Source organism: Babylonia areolata, chromosome 12, assembly GCF_041734735.1.
Source record: "Babylonia areolata isolate BAREFJ2019XMU chromosome 12, ASM4173473v1, whole genome shotgun sequence".
NCBI lineage: Eukaryota > Metazoa > Mollusca > Gastropoda > Neogastropoda > Buccinidae > Babylonia > Babylonia areolata.
The window spans coordinates 40,512,878-40,526,509 of record NC_134887.1 but is presented as its reverse complement, the minus strand read 5'-3'; the positions used below and the strand labels follow the sequence as shown (position 1 = coordinate 40,526,509).

At 47.3% G+C, this 13,632-nt stretch overlaps 1 protein-coding gene across 1 annotated transcript in view; it reads right to left on the bottom strand.

Moving 5' to 3' along the window:
* Nucleotides 1-715: 715 nt before the first annotated feature.
* Nucleotides 716-13,632, bottom strand: part of LOC143288201 (L-proline trans-4-hydroxylase-like) — an 18,402-nt gene continuing 5,485 nt past the window's right edge. Inside the window, exons 3-9 of the mRNA XM_076596529.1 lie at nucleotides 13,371-13,452; nucleotides 12,113-12,223; nucleotides 11,185-11,279; nucleotides 10,405-10,495; nucleotides 7,264-7,393; nucleotides 3,335-3,486; nucleotides 716-1,243 (exon numbers count right to left, since the gene is read on the bottom strand). Of these exons, the coding sequence (XP_076452644.1) occupies nucleotides 1,139-1,243; nucleotides 3,335-3,486; nucleotides 7,264-7,393; nucleotides 10,405-10,495; nucleotides 11,185-11,279; nucleotides 12,113-12,223; nucleotides 13,371-13,452 (766 nt within the window). The 3' untranslated portion in view covers nucleotides 716-1,138. The remainder of the gene's footprint in view (nucleotides 1,244-3,334; nucleotides 3,487-7,263; nucleotides 7,394-10,404; nucleotides 10,496-11,184; nucleotides 11,280-12,112; nucleotides 12,224-13,370; nucleotides 13,453-13,632) is intronic.

Sequence of the window (13,632 nt, the reverse complement as noted above, 5' to 3'; positions counted from 1 at the left end):
GTGTGACAATCAATGACGGGCATGCCTCTTGGTATTTTTTTTTTTTTTCCTGCGTGCAGTTTTTTTGTTTTTCCAATCGAAGTAGATTTTTCTACAGAAATTTGCCAGGAACAACCCTTTTGCTGCAGTGGGTTCTTTTACGTGCGCTAAGTGCATGCTGCACACGGGACCTCGGTTTATCGTCTCATCCGAATGACTAGCGTCCAGACCACCACTCAAGTCTAGTGAAGGGGGAGAAAATATCGGCGGCTGAGCCGTGGTTCGAACCAGCGCGCTCACATTCTCTAGCTTCCTAGGCGGACGTGTTACCTCTAGGCCATCACTCCACTTCATATTATGCAATTGGTCGGTCAACAGTTTTGGTCACTGAGTATCAGTATCAGTAGCTCAAGAAGGCGTCACTGCGTTCGGACAAGTCCATATACGCTGCACCACATCTGCAAAGCAGATGCCTGACCAGCAGTGTAACCCATCGCGATTAGTCAGGCCTTGGTTACCAAGTGTACCTGGGTCACAAGAAATATTTGGGGGCGGGGGGACGGGGCGATGGATAGTACATAAAGGGTACAAACATAAATCGAAAATCATACACAAACACAGATACATCAAAAAGAAGCATCAAAAAGTGAGAAAAAGAAAACAAAAACAAAAACAAAATAAATCCAATAACTACCAACTCAAACGCCACAGGCAGAAACACACACACACACACACTTTTTTTTTTTTTTAATCAGCAAAAAGAAAATAAAGAAAAAAAGAACAAGCAGTACTGCTTCCTCTAACATTCTGTATCAATGTCCAGCGCTTCGTAGCAGTAGTATTCGCCTTCTCGCTGCGAATCAATCGACAACGGTCTAACAGAGGTTTTAGCTGTTTGTTTTCTTTCATTCAATCAGTTATTATTCTTTCATTCAACATTATAGTTATTATTTATTATTTATTTATTTATTTGTGTAAGCTTATCTATCATTTATTCACCTTTTTTTTTCTTTCTTTTTTTCTCAAGGCCTGACTAAGCGCGTTGGGTTACGCTGCTGGTCAGGCATCTGCTTGGCAAATGTGGTGTAGCGTATATGGATTTGTCCGAACGCAGTGACGCCTCCTTGAGCTACTGAAACTGAAACTGAAACTCAATCAGTCAGTCATCGGCCACTTTGACAGTCGCGTCAGTGCTGGGATCCATGAAGTCTTTGCCGCTGAGATCAGTGTAGTTCCTGCACTCTCTCACCTCTGCGTCTGGCACCTGGGGTATGTAAACACAGCACAGTATATTTGTATTGTATTTCTTTTTATCACAACAGATTTTTCTATGTGAAATTCGGGCTGCTCTCCCCCAGTGAGAGCGCGTCGCTACACTACAGCGCCACACTTTTTTTTCTTTTTTTTTTTGTTGCATTTTTTCGTACATGCAGTTTTATTTGTTTTTCCTATCAAAGTGGATTTTTCTACAGAATTTTGCCAGGAACAACCCTTTTGTTGCCGTGGGCTCTTTTACGTGCGCTAAGTGCATGCTGCACACGGGACCTCGGTTTATCGCCTCATCTGAATGACTAGCGTCCAGGCCACCACTCAAGGTCTAGTGGAGGGGGAGAAAATATCGGCGGCTGAGCCGTGATTCGAACCAGCGCGCTCAGATTCTCTCGCTTCTTGGGCGGACGCGTTACCTCTAGGCCATCACTCCACACACAAAAAAATAGTATAGTATAGTATAGCACAGCACAGCACCATAGTATAGTAGTATAGCAGGGTACAGCAGGGCACGGCATGGCACAGTATGGCATAGCTCAGCACAGCATGGTGCAGGACAGTACAATACAGTACAGGTCAGCACAGTATAGTATAGTATAACACACCACAGCACCATAGCACAAAATGGCATAGCACAGCACCATAGTATAGTATAGTATATGGCATGGCATGGCATGGCACAGAACAGCACAGTACAGTACAGTACAGCACAACTTAGCACAGCATAGCATAGCACAATACAGTACAGTACAGCACAGCGTAGCATAGTATAGTATAGTATTCTCCACTGCAATGAGAATTAATGAACAAGCTCTCTCTCTCTCTCTCTCTCTCTCTCTCTCTCTCTGTGTGTGTGTGTGTGTGTGTGTGTGTGAAGGACCATGACTCTCGGACAAAGAGGCAAGATTTGCACTGGCTCTTAGTATTGCAGCCTTTGGGGCTATTTGGCCTTTGTGGACCATCCCAACGCCAACTGTCCTAAAAGCCCTCTTGGCTGAGATAGTGGGGATGTAACTTAGGGAAGACACTCTCTACAATAATCAAATTCTAGCTCAGATAGTCGGGACGGCAGTTGCCTCCTCTGCTGATAAATAATAGTGGCCATGTTCGGACACTATCATTCCAGTAGTGTCGTGTCGTGTCGTGTCGTGTCGTGTAGTGTATCAAAGTACAGTAGAGTATAGTATGGTATGGTATGGTATGGTGTGGTGTGGTGTGGTGTGGTGTGAGATGTCATGTGATTTGGTATGATTTGGTGTGAATGTCTTGAAATAAACGTGTCTCGTCTCGTCTCGCCTTGTCTCGCCTTCTCTCGTCTTATCTCGTCTCGTCTTTAATGTCTCGTCTCCTCTCGCCTCGCCTCGTTTTTCACGTCTCGTCTCGTCTTTCACGTCTCGTCTTTAACATCTCGTCTAATCTCATCTCGTCTTTCACGTCTCGTCTCGTCTTTCACGTCTCGTCTCTCACGTCTCGTCTCGTCTTTCACGTCTCGTCTCGTCTTTCACGTCTCGTCTTTCACGTCTCGTCTCGTCTTTCAAGTTTCGTTTCATCTTTCACGTCTTGTCTTTCACATCTCATCTAATCTGATCTCGTCTTTCACATCTGGTCTCGTCTTTCACATCTGGTCTCGTCTTTCACATCTAACATCTGATCTCGTCTTTCACATCTGGTCTCGTCTTTCACATCTAACATCTGGTCTCGTCTTTCACATCTCGTCTTATCTTGTATCGCCTCGTCTCGTTATTGGGTAATAATTGAAAAATTTTAAAGTGTAACGACATAAAATTATAATTTCTGCACTGTTGTGCAATGAGGTATTTGCAATACTCTCTCTTCTACCAAGCTTCGCGATAGGCTGCCCGCGAGCGAGGATCGCCGCTCACGCTGTGTTGGTGGCTGAGTGACCAATGTCCAGCCTGTGCCATTGGGTGTCCGACCTCCCAGCATGAATCGCAGCCCCGTATATAAATATTGAGCATACACTGTAGTATCTTGACCTTAAGGGTGTAGGCGCCAATAGGTCGTTAAAACTCCAACAATCAGGTTTTGGCGCTTTTAGCAATACTCGTTCAGCTTCCATCATTACCCTGTCCAGCGGAGTGTAGCAGGGACAGTGGTGGGGGATGACCGGGTCGTTGGAGGCCCTGTTGTAGCAGCACACCAGAGACCACCGCTTGGTGGCCGACGTGTTGGGCCCGCTGCAGTGAAGCAGGTTGCTGTGGTGGAACATCACGTCGCCTGCACGTGGCCATGCACGCGCGCACGCACAGGCGCAAACATACGTACATACTCACGTGCGCGCGCACGTGTACACGCACTCACGCACACGCGCGCGGGGCCGCGCATGCACGCATACACGTACACACATGCACACACACACACACACACACACACACACACACACACACACACACACACACACATACACACACACCGCAAGGTAAGGAGTTTGGGCTGGTTGGTTGGTTGATTGGCTCGCACGTACACACACACACACACACACACACACACACACACACACACACACACAAGGTAAGGAGTGACGTTTGGGCTGGTTGGCTGGTTGGTTGGTTGGTTGGTTGGTTGGTTTGGTCATGTGGGCATGTTGAGTTGGTTGTGTTGGCTGAATGATAAGAGTTGGTTGATTGGCTGCTTGGTTGTCTGGTGGGTGAGTGGTAGGTTTGCGGGTGATTAGGTGAATGGAGGTATTAGATGGTTGGTTTGTTGATAGGTATGTTGGTGCACTGGTTGTTTTGACGGTTGACTGGTTGGTTGTTTGGTTGGTTGGTTGACGGGTGAGTTCATTGGTTGGTTGGGTGGTTGACGGGTGAGTTGGTTGGTTGTTGGATATTGTGCTCAGCAGGTGGGGTGTGTTGGGGTGAGTGAGTTGAATGGTTAGTTGTTGTTTGAGTAGTTTGCATGGTTACTTGGCTGGCTGGTTGATGGTTGCTTGATGAGTGAATTGGTTGACTGGCTACTTGGCTAGCTGGCTGATTGTTTGGCTGGCTGACTGGCTGGTTGACTGATTGGGCTGGCTGGTTGATGGGTGAGTTTGGCTGGTTGCCTAGCAGGTTGGTGTGTTCAGGTGGGCGTGTTGGTTGGTTGGCTGGTCGGCAGGTTGGTTGTTGGAAGAGTTTGTTGGTGGGTTCGTTGAGAGGGTGGGCATCGGGTTAATTGGTTGGTTGCTCACGAATGAGTTGGTTGGATGTTTGGCTGCCTGCCTGGCTGGCTGGCTGATTGATGGGTGTGTTGGGTGGCTGGCTGGCTGGTTGATTGATGGGTGTGTTGGGTGGCTGGCTGGCTGATTGATGGGTGTGTTGGGTGGCTGGCTGGTTGATTGATGGGTGTGTTGGGTGGTTGGCTGGTTGATTGATGGGTGTGTTGGATGGTTGGCTGGTTGATTGATTGATGGGTGTGTTGGGTGGCTGGCTGGTTGATTGATGGGTGTGTTGGGTGGTTGGCTGGTTGATTGATGGGTGTGTTGGGTGGCTGGCTGGCTGATTGATGGGTGTGTTGGGTGGTTGGTTGATTGATTGATGGGTGTGTTGGGTGGCTGGTTGATTGATTGAGGGGTGGGTTGGGTGGCTGGCTGGTTGATTGATTGATGGGTGTGTTGGGTGGTTGGCTGGTTGATTGATGGGTGTGTTGGGTGGTTGGCTGGCTGGCTGATTGATTGTTGGGTGTGTTGGGTGGTTGGCTGATTGATTGATGGGTGTGTTGGGTGGCTGGCTGATTGATTGATGGGTGTGTTGGGTGGTTGGCTGATTGATTGATGGGTGTGTTGGGTGGTTGGCTGATTGATTGATGGGTGTGTTGGGTGGTTGGTTGATTGATTGATGGGTGTGTTGGGTGGTTGGCTGATTGATTGATGGGTGTGTTGGGTGGTTGGCTGATTGATTGATGGGTGTGTTGGGTGGTTGGCTGGCTGGTTGATTGATGGGTGTGTTGGGTGGTTGGCTGATTGATTGATGGGTGTGTTGGGTGGTTGGCTGATTGATTGATGGGTGTGTTGGGTGGTTGGCTGATTGATTGATGGGTGTGTTGGGTGGTTGGCTGGCTGGTTGATTGATGGGTGTGTTGGGTGGTTGGCTGATTGATTGATGGGTGTGTTGGGTGGTTGGCTGGTTGATTGATGGGTGTGTTGGGTGGTTGGCTGGTTGATTGATGGGTGTGTTGGGTGGTTGGCTGGATGGTTGATTGATGGGTGTGTTGGGTGGTTGGCTGGTTGATTGATGGGTGTGTTGGGTGGCTGGCTGGTTGATTGATGGGTGTGTTGGGTGGTTGGCTGGATGGTTGATTGATGGGCGTGTTGGGTGGCTGGCTGGCTGGTTGATTGATGGGTGTGTTGGGTGGTTGGCTGATTGATTGATGGGTGTGTTGGGTGGTTGGCTGGCTGGTTGATTGATGGGTGTGTTGGGTGGTTGGCTGGCTGGTTGATTGATGGGTGTGTTGGGTGGTTGGCTGGTTGATTGATTGATGGGTGTGTTGGGTGGTTGGCTGGCTGGTTGATTGATGGGTGTGTTGGGTGGTTGGCTGGCTGGCTGATTGATGGGTGTGTTGGGTGGTTGGCTGGCTGGTTGACTGACGGGTGTGTTGGGTGGTTGGATGATTGATTGATGGGTGTGTTGGGTGGTTGGCTGGCTGGTTGACTGATGGGTGTGTTGGGTGGTTGGCTGGCTGGCTGATTGATGGGTGTGTTGGGTGGCTGGCTGGCTGGTTGATTGATGGGTGTGTTGGGTGGTTGGCTGGCTGGTTGATTGATGGGTGTGTTGGGTGGTTGGCTGGCTGGTTGATTGATGGGTGTGTTGGGTGGCTGGCTGATTGATTGATGGGTGTGTTGGGTGGTTGGCTGGTTGATTGATGGGTGTGTTGGGTGGTTGGCTGGCTGATTGATGGGTGTGTTGGGTGGCTGGCTGGTTGATTGATGGGTGTGTTGGGTGGTTGGCTGATTGATTGATGGGTGTGTTGGGTGGTTGGCTGAATGATTGATGGGTGTGTTGGGTGGCTGGCTGGCTGATTGATGGGTGTGTTGGGTGGTTGGCTGATTGATTGATGGGTGTGTTGGGTGGCTGGCTGAATGATTGATGGGTGTGTTGGGTGGTTGGCTGGCTGGCTGATTGATGGGTGTGTTGGGTGGTTGGCTGATTGAGGGGTGTGTTGGGTGGTTGGCTGGCTGGTTGACTGATGGGTGTGTTGGGTGGTTGGCTGGTTGATTGATTGATGGGTGTGTTGGCTGGCTGATTGATTGAGGGGTGTGTTGGGTGGTTGGCTGGCTGGTTGATTGATGGGTGTGTTGGCTGGCTGGCTGATTGATGGGTGTGTTGGCTGGCTGGTTGATTGATGGGTGTGTTGGCTGGCTGGCTGATTGATGGGTGTGCTGGGTGGTTGGCTGGCTGGTTGATTGGTTCGTTGGTTGACATGTTGCCTGGCTAGCTGGCTGGATGACTCTCTCTCTCTCTCTCTCTCTCTCTCTCTCCCTCTCCATCCAACTCTCTCTAGCTTTCCCCTCTCTTCCCATTTTTTTTCTCAAATTCTTCGCCTTCCTCCATCTTCAAAACCTATGAGGGGCAGTCTGCTCTTAGTCTATACCTCAATCTGTCTATCTGCCCCCCACCCCCACTGACCCTCCCCCACCCCCACCCCCACCCCCCCTCATCCACTTCTTTCATTCTCCCTCATTCTCTGTCTGTCTCTCTCTTTCTTTCTCTCCACCATCTCATTCACACTCTCTCTTTCCTTTTCCATCCCTCTTTCTCCCTCTCCTCTCTCTCTCTCTCTGTTTCATATCTTTCTCCACCCTCTCTCCACCTCTCTCTCTCTCACTCTCTCTCTCTCTCTTTCCCTTTCCATGTCTCTCTCTTTCACACACATACACCACTCTCTCTCTTTCCCTCCCCACCTCTCTCTCTCTCTCTCTAGTTATCTAGTTCCCTTCCCCCCCCCCTCCTCCTCTCTTTCTCCACTTTTCCCTCTTTCTCTCATTTTCTTCCACCTCTCTTTCTCAAGAGTCATCACCTGGCTCCATCTCCATGACCTTGAGGGGCAGCTTGGCCTTGACCTGCTCCAGCCTCTCGAGGTCACAGCCTTGCTGGCCAGCCACAAAGCCGTGGTCAATGCGTCCACACTTGTGAGACCCGGCCAGAATCTGAAACATGGACAGCAGGCACACACGCACGTGCACGAATGGCAGTGGATCGCAGGTGACTACAGTTTCAATATTATTTCTTAATTAAGGAGGCGTCACAGTAAGCTCCATATACTTAGGAACAGCCTTAACTCTAGGCAAACTTGGCGTTGCAAAGATCGCTCTCATGCAACTCGTTCCTGATCTCTGAGATACGTGTCCTTATGTTGTTCTTTTGTGTTGGGGCTGGATAATTTTTTTGTTTTTGTTTGTTTGTTTAAAAAGATTCAGTGTGGGCGCTGGACAAAGAGACGTAGAGAGCGGTGCATTCATTTGCTGTGTGAAAAACAGAGAAAGCTTATGTAGTAACTGCAGCGAGACAGATTACGCTCTGATGGTGCTTCGCTTCGCTCTCCATGTTTTGATTTGATGTAATATCGTTTCGCAGGCTGGCAATACTTATCACATTTTCCACCTGTACTTTACTGGCATCGTGTCATCTCTGTGAGTATTGTACTGGTGTTCCTGTTGTGTGTGCTGAGCATGAGTATGCAATAAAGGAAATTAATCTTGTATAATATATATATATATATATATATATATATATATGAAAGAGGCGTCACTGCGTTCGGACAAATCCATATAAGCTACACCACACCGCATCTGCTGGGCAGATTCCTGACAATCAGCATAACCCCAACACGTTTAGTCAGGCCTTGAGTGCAATGCATGCATAATTAATTATCTGTGTACCAATCAGAGTGGAATTTTCCCCCCACAAAATGGTGCCAGGAGACAGCACTTTTGTTGCCATGGGTTCATTTTTCACTGCGCAAAGCCCAGTGCGAGCTACACACGGGACCTCGGTTCAACGTCACATCCTAATGTACAGGCGCTCGGTTTTGATTTTTCAGTCAAACTTGGGAGAAAGGGCGAGCTGGACCAGTGTAGTATCCCAGATTGTCCTCCACCTGGAAACGTTCCCGGGGGACAAACTGACCGCTGGAAATGTCCCCCCGGGGACTTTCTCACCGTTCATAATGTCCCCTGCGGACATTGTTAGCGGCCAAAATGTCCCCTTTCTTTCGATTTTGTTGTTGTTTTTTGTTTGTGTGCCTCGTTCTGAAATGTCTCCCTTACCCTGAAAATGTCCTCCCCACGTATCCCGTAACGTCCCCTTTGTCAAAAGTGCTCTGTGTCACCGATCTCGGGGCATCTGCTGCAAGGCGCTGGATGACGGCGTTCTTTCTCAATGTCCTCACTGTGTTTCTTCTTGTCAGTGCATGCCAGCTATTTCTAGCAGCAGCAGTAAGTCTCAAGCCGGGAGAGCCTGACATTTTTGTTGTTGTTGTTTTGTTTTTTGTTGTTGTTGTTTTTCTCCAATATTTGATTAGTCATACAAAGGCAAAATATATATATATATATATATCTCTGTGTGTGTGTGTGTGTGTGTGTGTGTGTGTGTGTGTGTGTGTGTGTGTGTGTTAGACTCGACTGCGGACTGAGAGACTTTGTGGTGTGAGTGACGAGCATTTAAAAGCACATGTAATTTTCAATCGGATTGATAAGGATGTATTGTGTTGCGTTGTGCTGCGTTGCATTGTGTATTGCATTGTATTGTATTGTATTGCATTGTATTGTATTGTATTGTATTGTATTGCACTACTGTCATACGCCAGCTCCCTGTAGAAGAGCTGTCGGAGAATTCAAGACTCTCTCACGCGGACGATACGGCCATGAAGCCCGCATCGAAGTTTTCTTGGTACCAAGTGAAAGAAAATACATTGAGTTGATTCCGTGTCACTGACCACACAGAGAAAGTAGTTTGATCTTTTTGCCATTCATTACCATGAATTATCCCTCACTTTGGTTTGAACAGTATTCTATTTGGAACATGTCACGACGGGCGCAATAGCCGAGTGGTTAAAGCGTTGGACTGTCAATCTGAGGGTTCCGGGTTCGAATCACGGTGACGGCGCCTGGTGGGTAAAGGGTGGAGATTTTTACGATCTCCCAGGTCAACATATGTGCAGACCTGCTACTTCCTGAACCCCCTTCGTGTGTATATGCAAGCAGAAGATCAAATACGCATGTTAAAGATCCTGTAATCCATGTCAGCGTTCGGTGGGTTATGGAAACAAGAACATACCCAGCATGCACACCCCCGAAAACGGAGTATGGCTGCCTACATGGCGGGGTAAAAACGGTCATACGCGTAAAAGCCCACTCGTATGCATACGAGTAAACGCAGAAGAAGGAGAAGAAGGAACATGTCACAATACAACACAGACACAGATGAACAAGACAAGAAAATCTTATATAAAGTCCTGTCCTGATACATGTACGAACTGAATATGTGACAGATGTCATCGTAACTAGAAGTTAAGACGTGATCATACATGGATAGATTCCTTACTGCTCAGCCGCCGATATTGCCCCCCCCCCCCTCCCGCCCCCCCCCCCCCCCCCCCCCGCCCAATCCCCCCCCCCTCCACTAGACCTTGAGTGGTGGTCTGGACGCTAGTCATTTGGATGAGACAATAAAACCGAGGTCCCGTTTGCAGCATACACTTAGCGCACGTAAAAGAACCCACGGCAACAAAAGTGTTGTCCCTGGCAAAATTCTGTAGAAAAATCCACTTCGATAGGAAAAACAGAAAAAACTGCAGGCAGGAAAAAATACCAACAAACAAACAAACAAAAAAATGGGTGGCGCTCTCAGTGTAGCGACACGCTCTCTCCCTGGGGAGAGCGGCCCGAGTTTCACACAGACAAATCTGTCATGACAAGAAAAGAGAAATACAAATACACTTTCACGAAATCATCATCACAGAGGAGAGGAACAAACAGAAAGAGAAAGAGAAAAAAAAGAAAGAGTGAGAGGCGGTAGGGGGGAGGGGGGGAGGGGAACAAAGAGAAGGCGAAAGAGGGACATAGAAACAAAGAAACAGACTCTTTTGACCATCAGTGTCAAAGAAATTTTGATTACAAAAACAAAGAAAACAAAACAAAACAAAAGATGTGATCCTGACCTGCAGGCAGCCATTTTCCTTTCTGCAGGGGTCGATGGGAATGAACACGCTGAGCATGTCGGGATATAGGCAGCCATTTTTATACCAGTACCTGAAAAAAAGATTTTTTTTTTTTTTTTTTAAATTCATGCGTCAACGAGAGAAACTGATTTCTCTTCCTTCTTTCTAAGGCACTGACTGTTGGCATCGTCAGACACTTATCAGTAAGTGGAGGGAGATAGTGAAGAGAAGGGGAGAGAAAGGGGGAGAGGGGGGCAGAGAGAACGGATGATAGATAGGGAGGCAGAGAGAGATAAGGGGCTAAAGAGAGATGGGGGGTGGGGGGTGGGGGGGCAGAGAGAGATAGGGAGAGCATAGGGGGGTAGAAAGTGATAGGGGGTGAGGGGGGGGGGGGCACAGAGAGACAGGGGGTGGGGGCGGGCGGGCAGAGACTTTTTTTTCTTTTTTTTTTGGAAGGGGAGGGGGGAGGGGGGAACAAGGTTTTTTCTACCCATAATCTTCATGCAAGACTAATTCTACAATTGTTCATCACTTATCGCCGCTTCGCCCATCTCAAAACAAACAAAAACCAAAAAAAACATCGCCTGTGATATTTCATTCTAGACGAATTTCCCCTCATTTCTTTCTAATTATGCAAGAAGGAAGACTGAAAGAAAGAAAGAAAGAAAGAAAGAAGCAGAAGAAAGAAGGGGAGAAAAAAGAGAGAGAAAAAAAAAGAAGAAAGAAAAGTAGTCAGACAGGAAGAGGGAGACAACCAATAGAAGTGTGAGGCTCACTGACCCGTAATCCTGATGCCACACAAATTTGCCTCCCTTGCCGTTAGGGTCTTTGGCCATCAGCTTTGAATGGTAGTGGTACACTTCTCCTCCCAACAGCTTCGGGGGAAACAAATTAATTTTTTTTTAAATTGATTCAAAAATGCAGACCATAGTTATATCTGTCTGTCTGTTTGTCTGTCTGTCTGCACACCAATGTCGATCTTTCTGGGTTTTTTGCCTGTCTGTCTGTCTGTTTGTCTGTCTGTCTGTCTGTATGTATATATGTATGTATGTTATGTCTGTCTGTCTGTCTGTATGTGTGTATGTATGTCTGTCTGTTTGTATGTATGTATGTGTGTGTGTGTGTGTGTGTGTGTGTGTGTGTGTGTGTGTGTGTGTGTGTGTGTGTGTGTGTGTGTGTTCACATGAATGAATGGCTAACCTTCATTTTCTCTCTGTTTTGTCTCTGTCTGTCTGTCTCAGTTTTGTTCCAGTTATCTCTCTCTCTCTCTCTCTCCCCCACTCCCTCCATCTTTATGAATGTGTGTGTGTGTGTGTGTGTGTGTGTGTGTGTGTGTGTCTGTGCATGTGTGTGTATGCATGTGTGTGTGCGTGCGTGCGTGTGTGTGTGTGCGTGTGTGTGTGTGTGTGTGTGTGTGTGTGTGTGTGTGTGTGGCTGTGCGTCTGTGTGTATGCATGTGTGTGTGTGTTTGGGTGTGTGTGTCTGTCTGTCTGTCTGTCTGTGGCTGTGCGTCTGTGTGTATGCATGTGTGTGTGTGTGTGTGTCTTTGTCAATGTGTATTTGTGCCGGGGTGTGTGTGTATGTGTGTGCATATCTGTGCGTCTGTGACAGAGAGAGAGAGAGAGAGAGAGAGAGAGAGAGAGAGAGATGAGCAAACAGACAGACAGTCATACAGACAGACAGAACGATATCCTCTTTCCCGCTTTACTTTTTCCGCCGTTCCAGCCACCTTTCCGCAGCGAGCCACTTTGCCGGTGACGTCATTTCCCGGATGACGCCACAAGGTCATCCTGGTCTTCGCTCCTTCGTCATCTTCGATCTGGACACACACACAGACAATTAATCTGAATGAGTGAGTATAGTACTCAATGAACAGACACACACACATGTGTGTGTATATATATATATATATATATATATATATATATATATATATACATATATAGATAGATAGATAGATAGATATGTAATGAAGTAAATAAGCAAATAAATGAACCAGTAAAGAAAGAAATGACTGCACAAAGAAAAATATGATAGAATAGATAGATATATGAATGAATGATTAGATCAATGAATAAATGGACAGGTATATAAATAAATAAATAAACAAATACATAAACAAATGAATACCTACAGAGAGAGAGAGAGATGATAAAAAGAAAAAAAAAAAAAAAAGAAACACATCATCACTAAGATGACGTGATTCTATAATGACGTCAAGTTCAGAATGAATCCAGTGTGCGTGCGTGTGTGTGTGTGTGTGTGCGTGTGAGTGCGCGCGCGCGCGCGCGTGTGTGTGCGTGTGTGTGTGAAAGAGAACGAACGAACGAAATTCAATGCCATTCAGCTGTTCAACCCACTGACCTGTAAATACGATCTCAGTGGTTCAACCCATTGAGCAATGCAACACGACAAACAGCAGTAGGTGCGACATTGAGACCATGGAAATGTGTGTGTGTGTGTGTGTGTGTGTGTGTGTCGGGTGGGACGGGGGAGGGGGGGTGCGGGGGGGGGGGGGGGGGGGGGGGGGGCGTGGGAGAGAGAGAGAGAGAGAGAGAACTAAGAACTTTTCAGATGGGCACAGTAAACACCACAGGTCAACAGGACTTCCTGAATTAAGTGACGATGAAAAACAATGAGATAGTCATAGTCATCATTCATCAACGACTGACAACGACGATGAAGAAAACGATAATGATAATGACGTTGATCAGGACGACGACAGTGATGATGATGATGATGATAATGAAAATGACAATGACGATGATGATAATGAAGAGTAAAAAAAAAAAAAAAAAAAAAGACGACAACGACGTTCATGAAGATATCGACGATGATGATGCTAATCGCCAGTGATGACGACGCGATGGCCCACGACGACCAGTGACGATGATGATGATGATGATGATGATGGTAAGTTGTTAACACGCTAAAAAAGCCAAACCAAAAGAGTCCGTAATGCTTACCGCATACAGGGTGTTGGAGAACAGGTCGCTCCCTTCCAGCGCTTTGCGAATGTTGGCGATTTCCTCTTCGTCAAACATGCCCCTGGATTAATGCAACAAACCTCTGGTTTGGGTTATGTCAAGACAAGACAAGACAAGGCGAGGCAAGCCAAGCCAAGACAAGACAAGGCGAGGCAAGCCAAGCCAAGACAAGACAAGACAAGACGCGTTTATCACTGGAACCCTCGTAGGGGGGAACTTTACAATATTTCATTTTAAGACA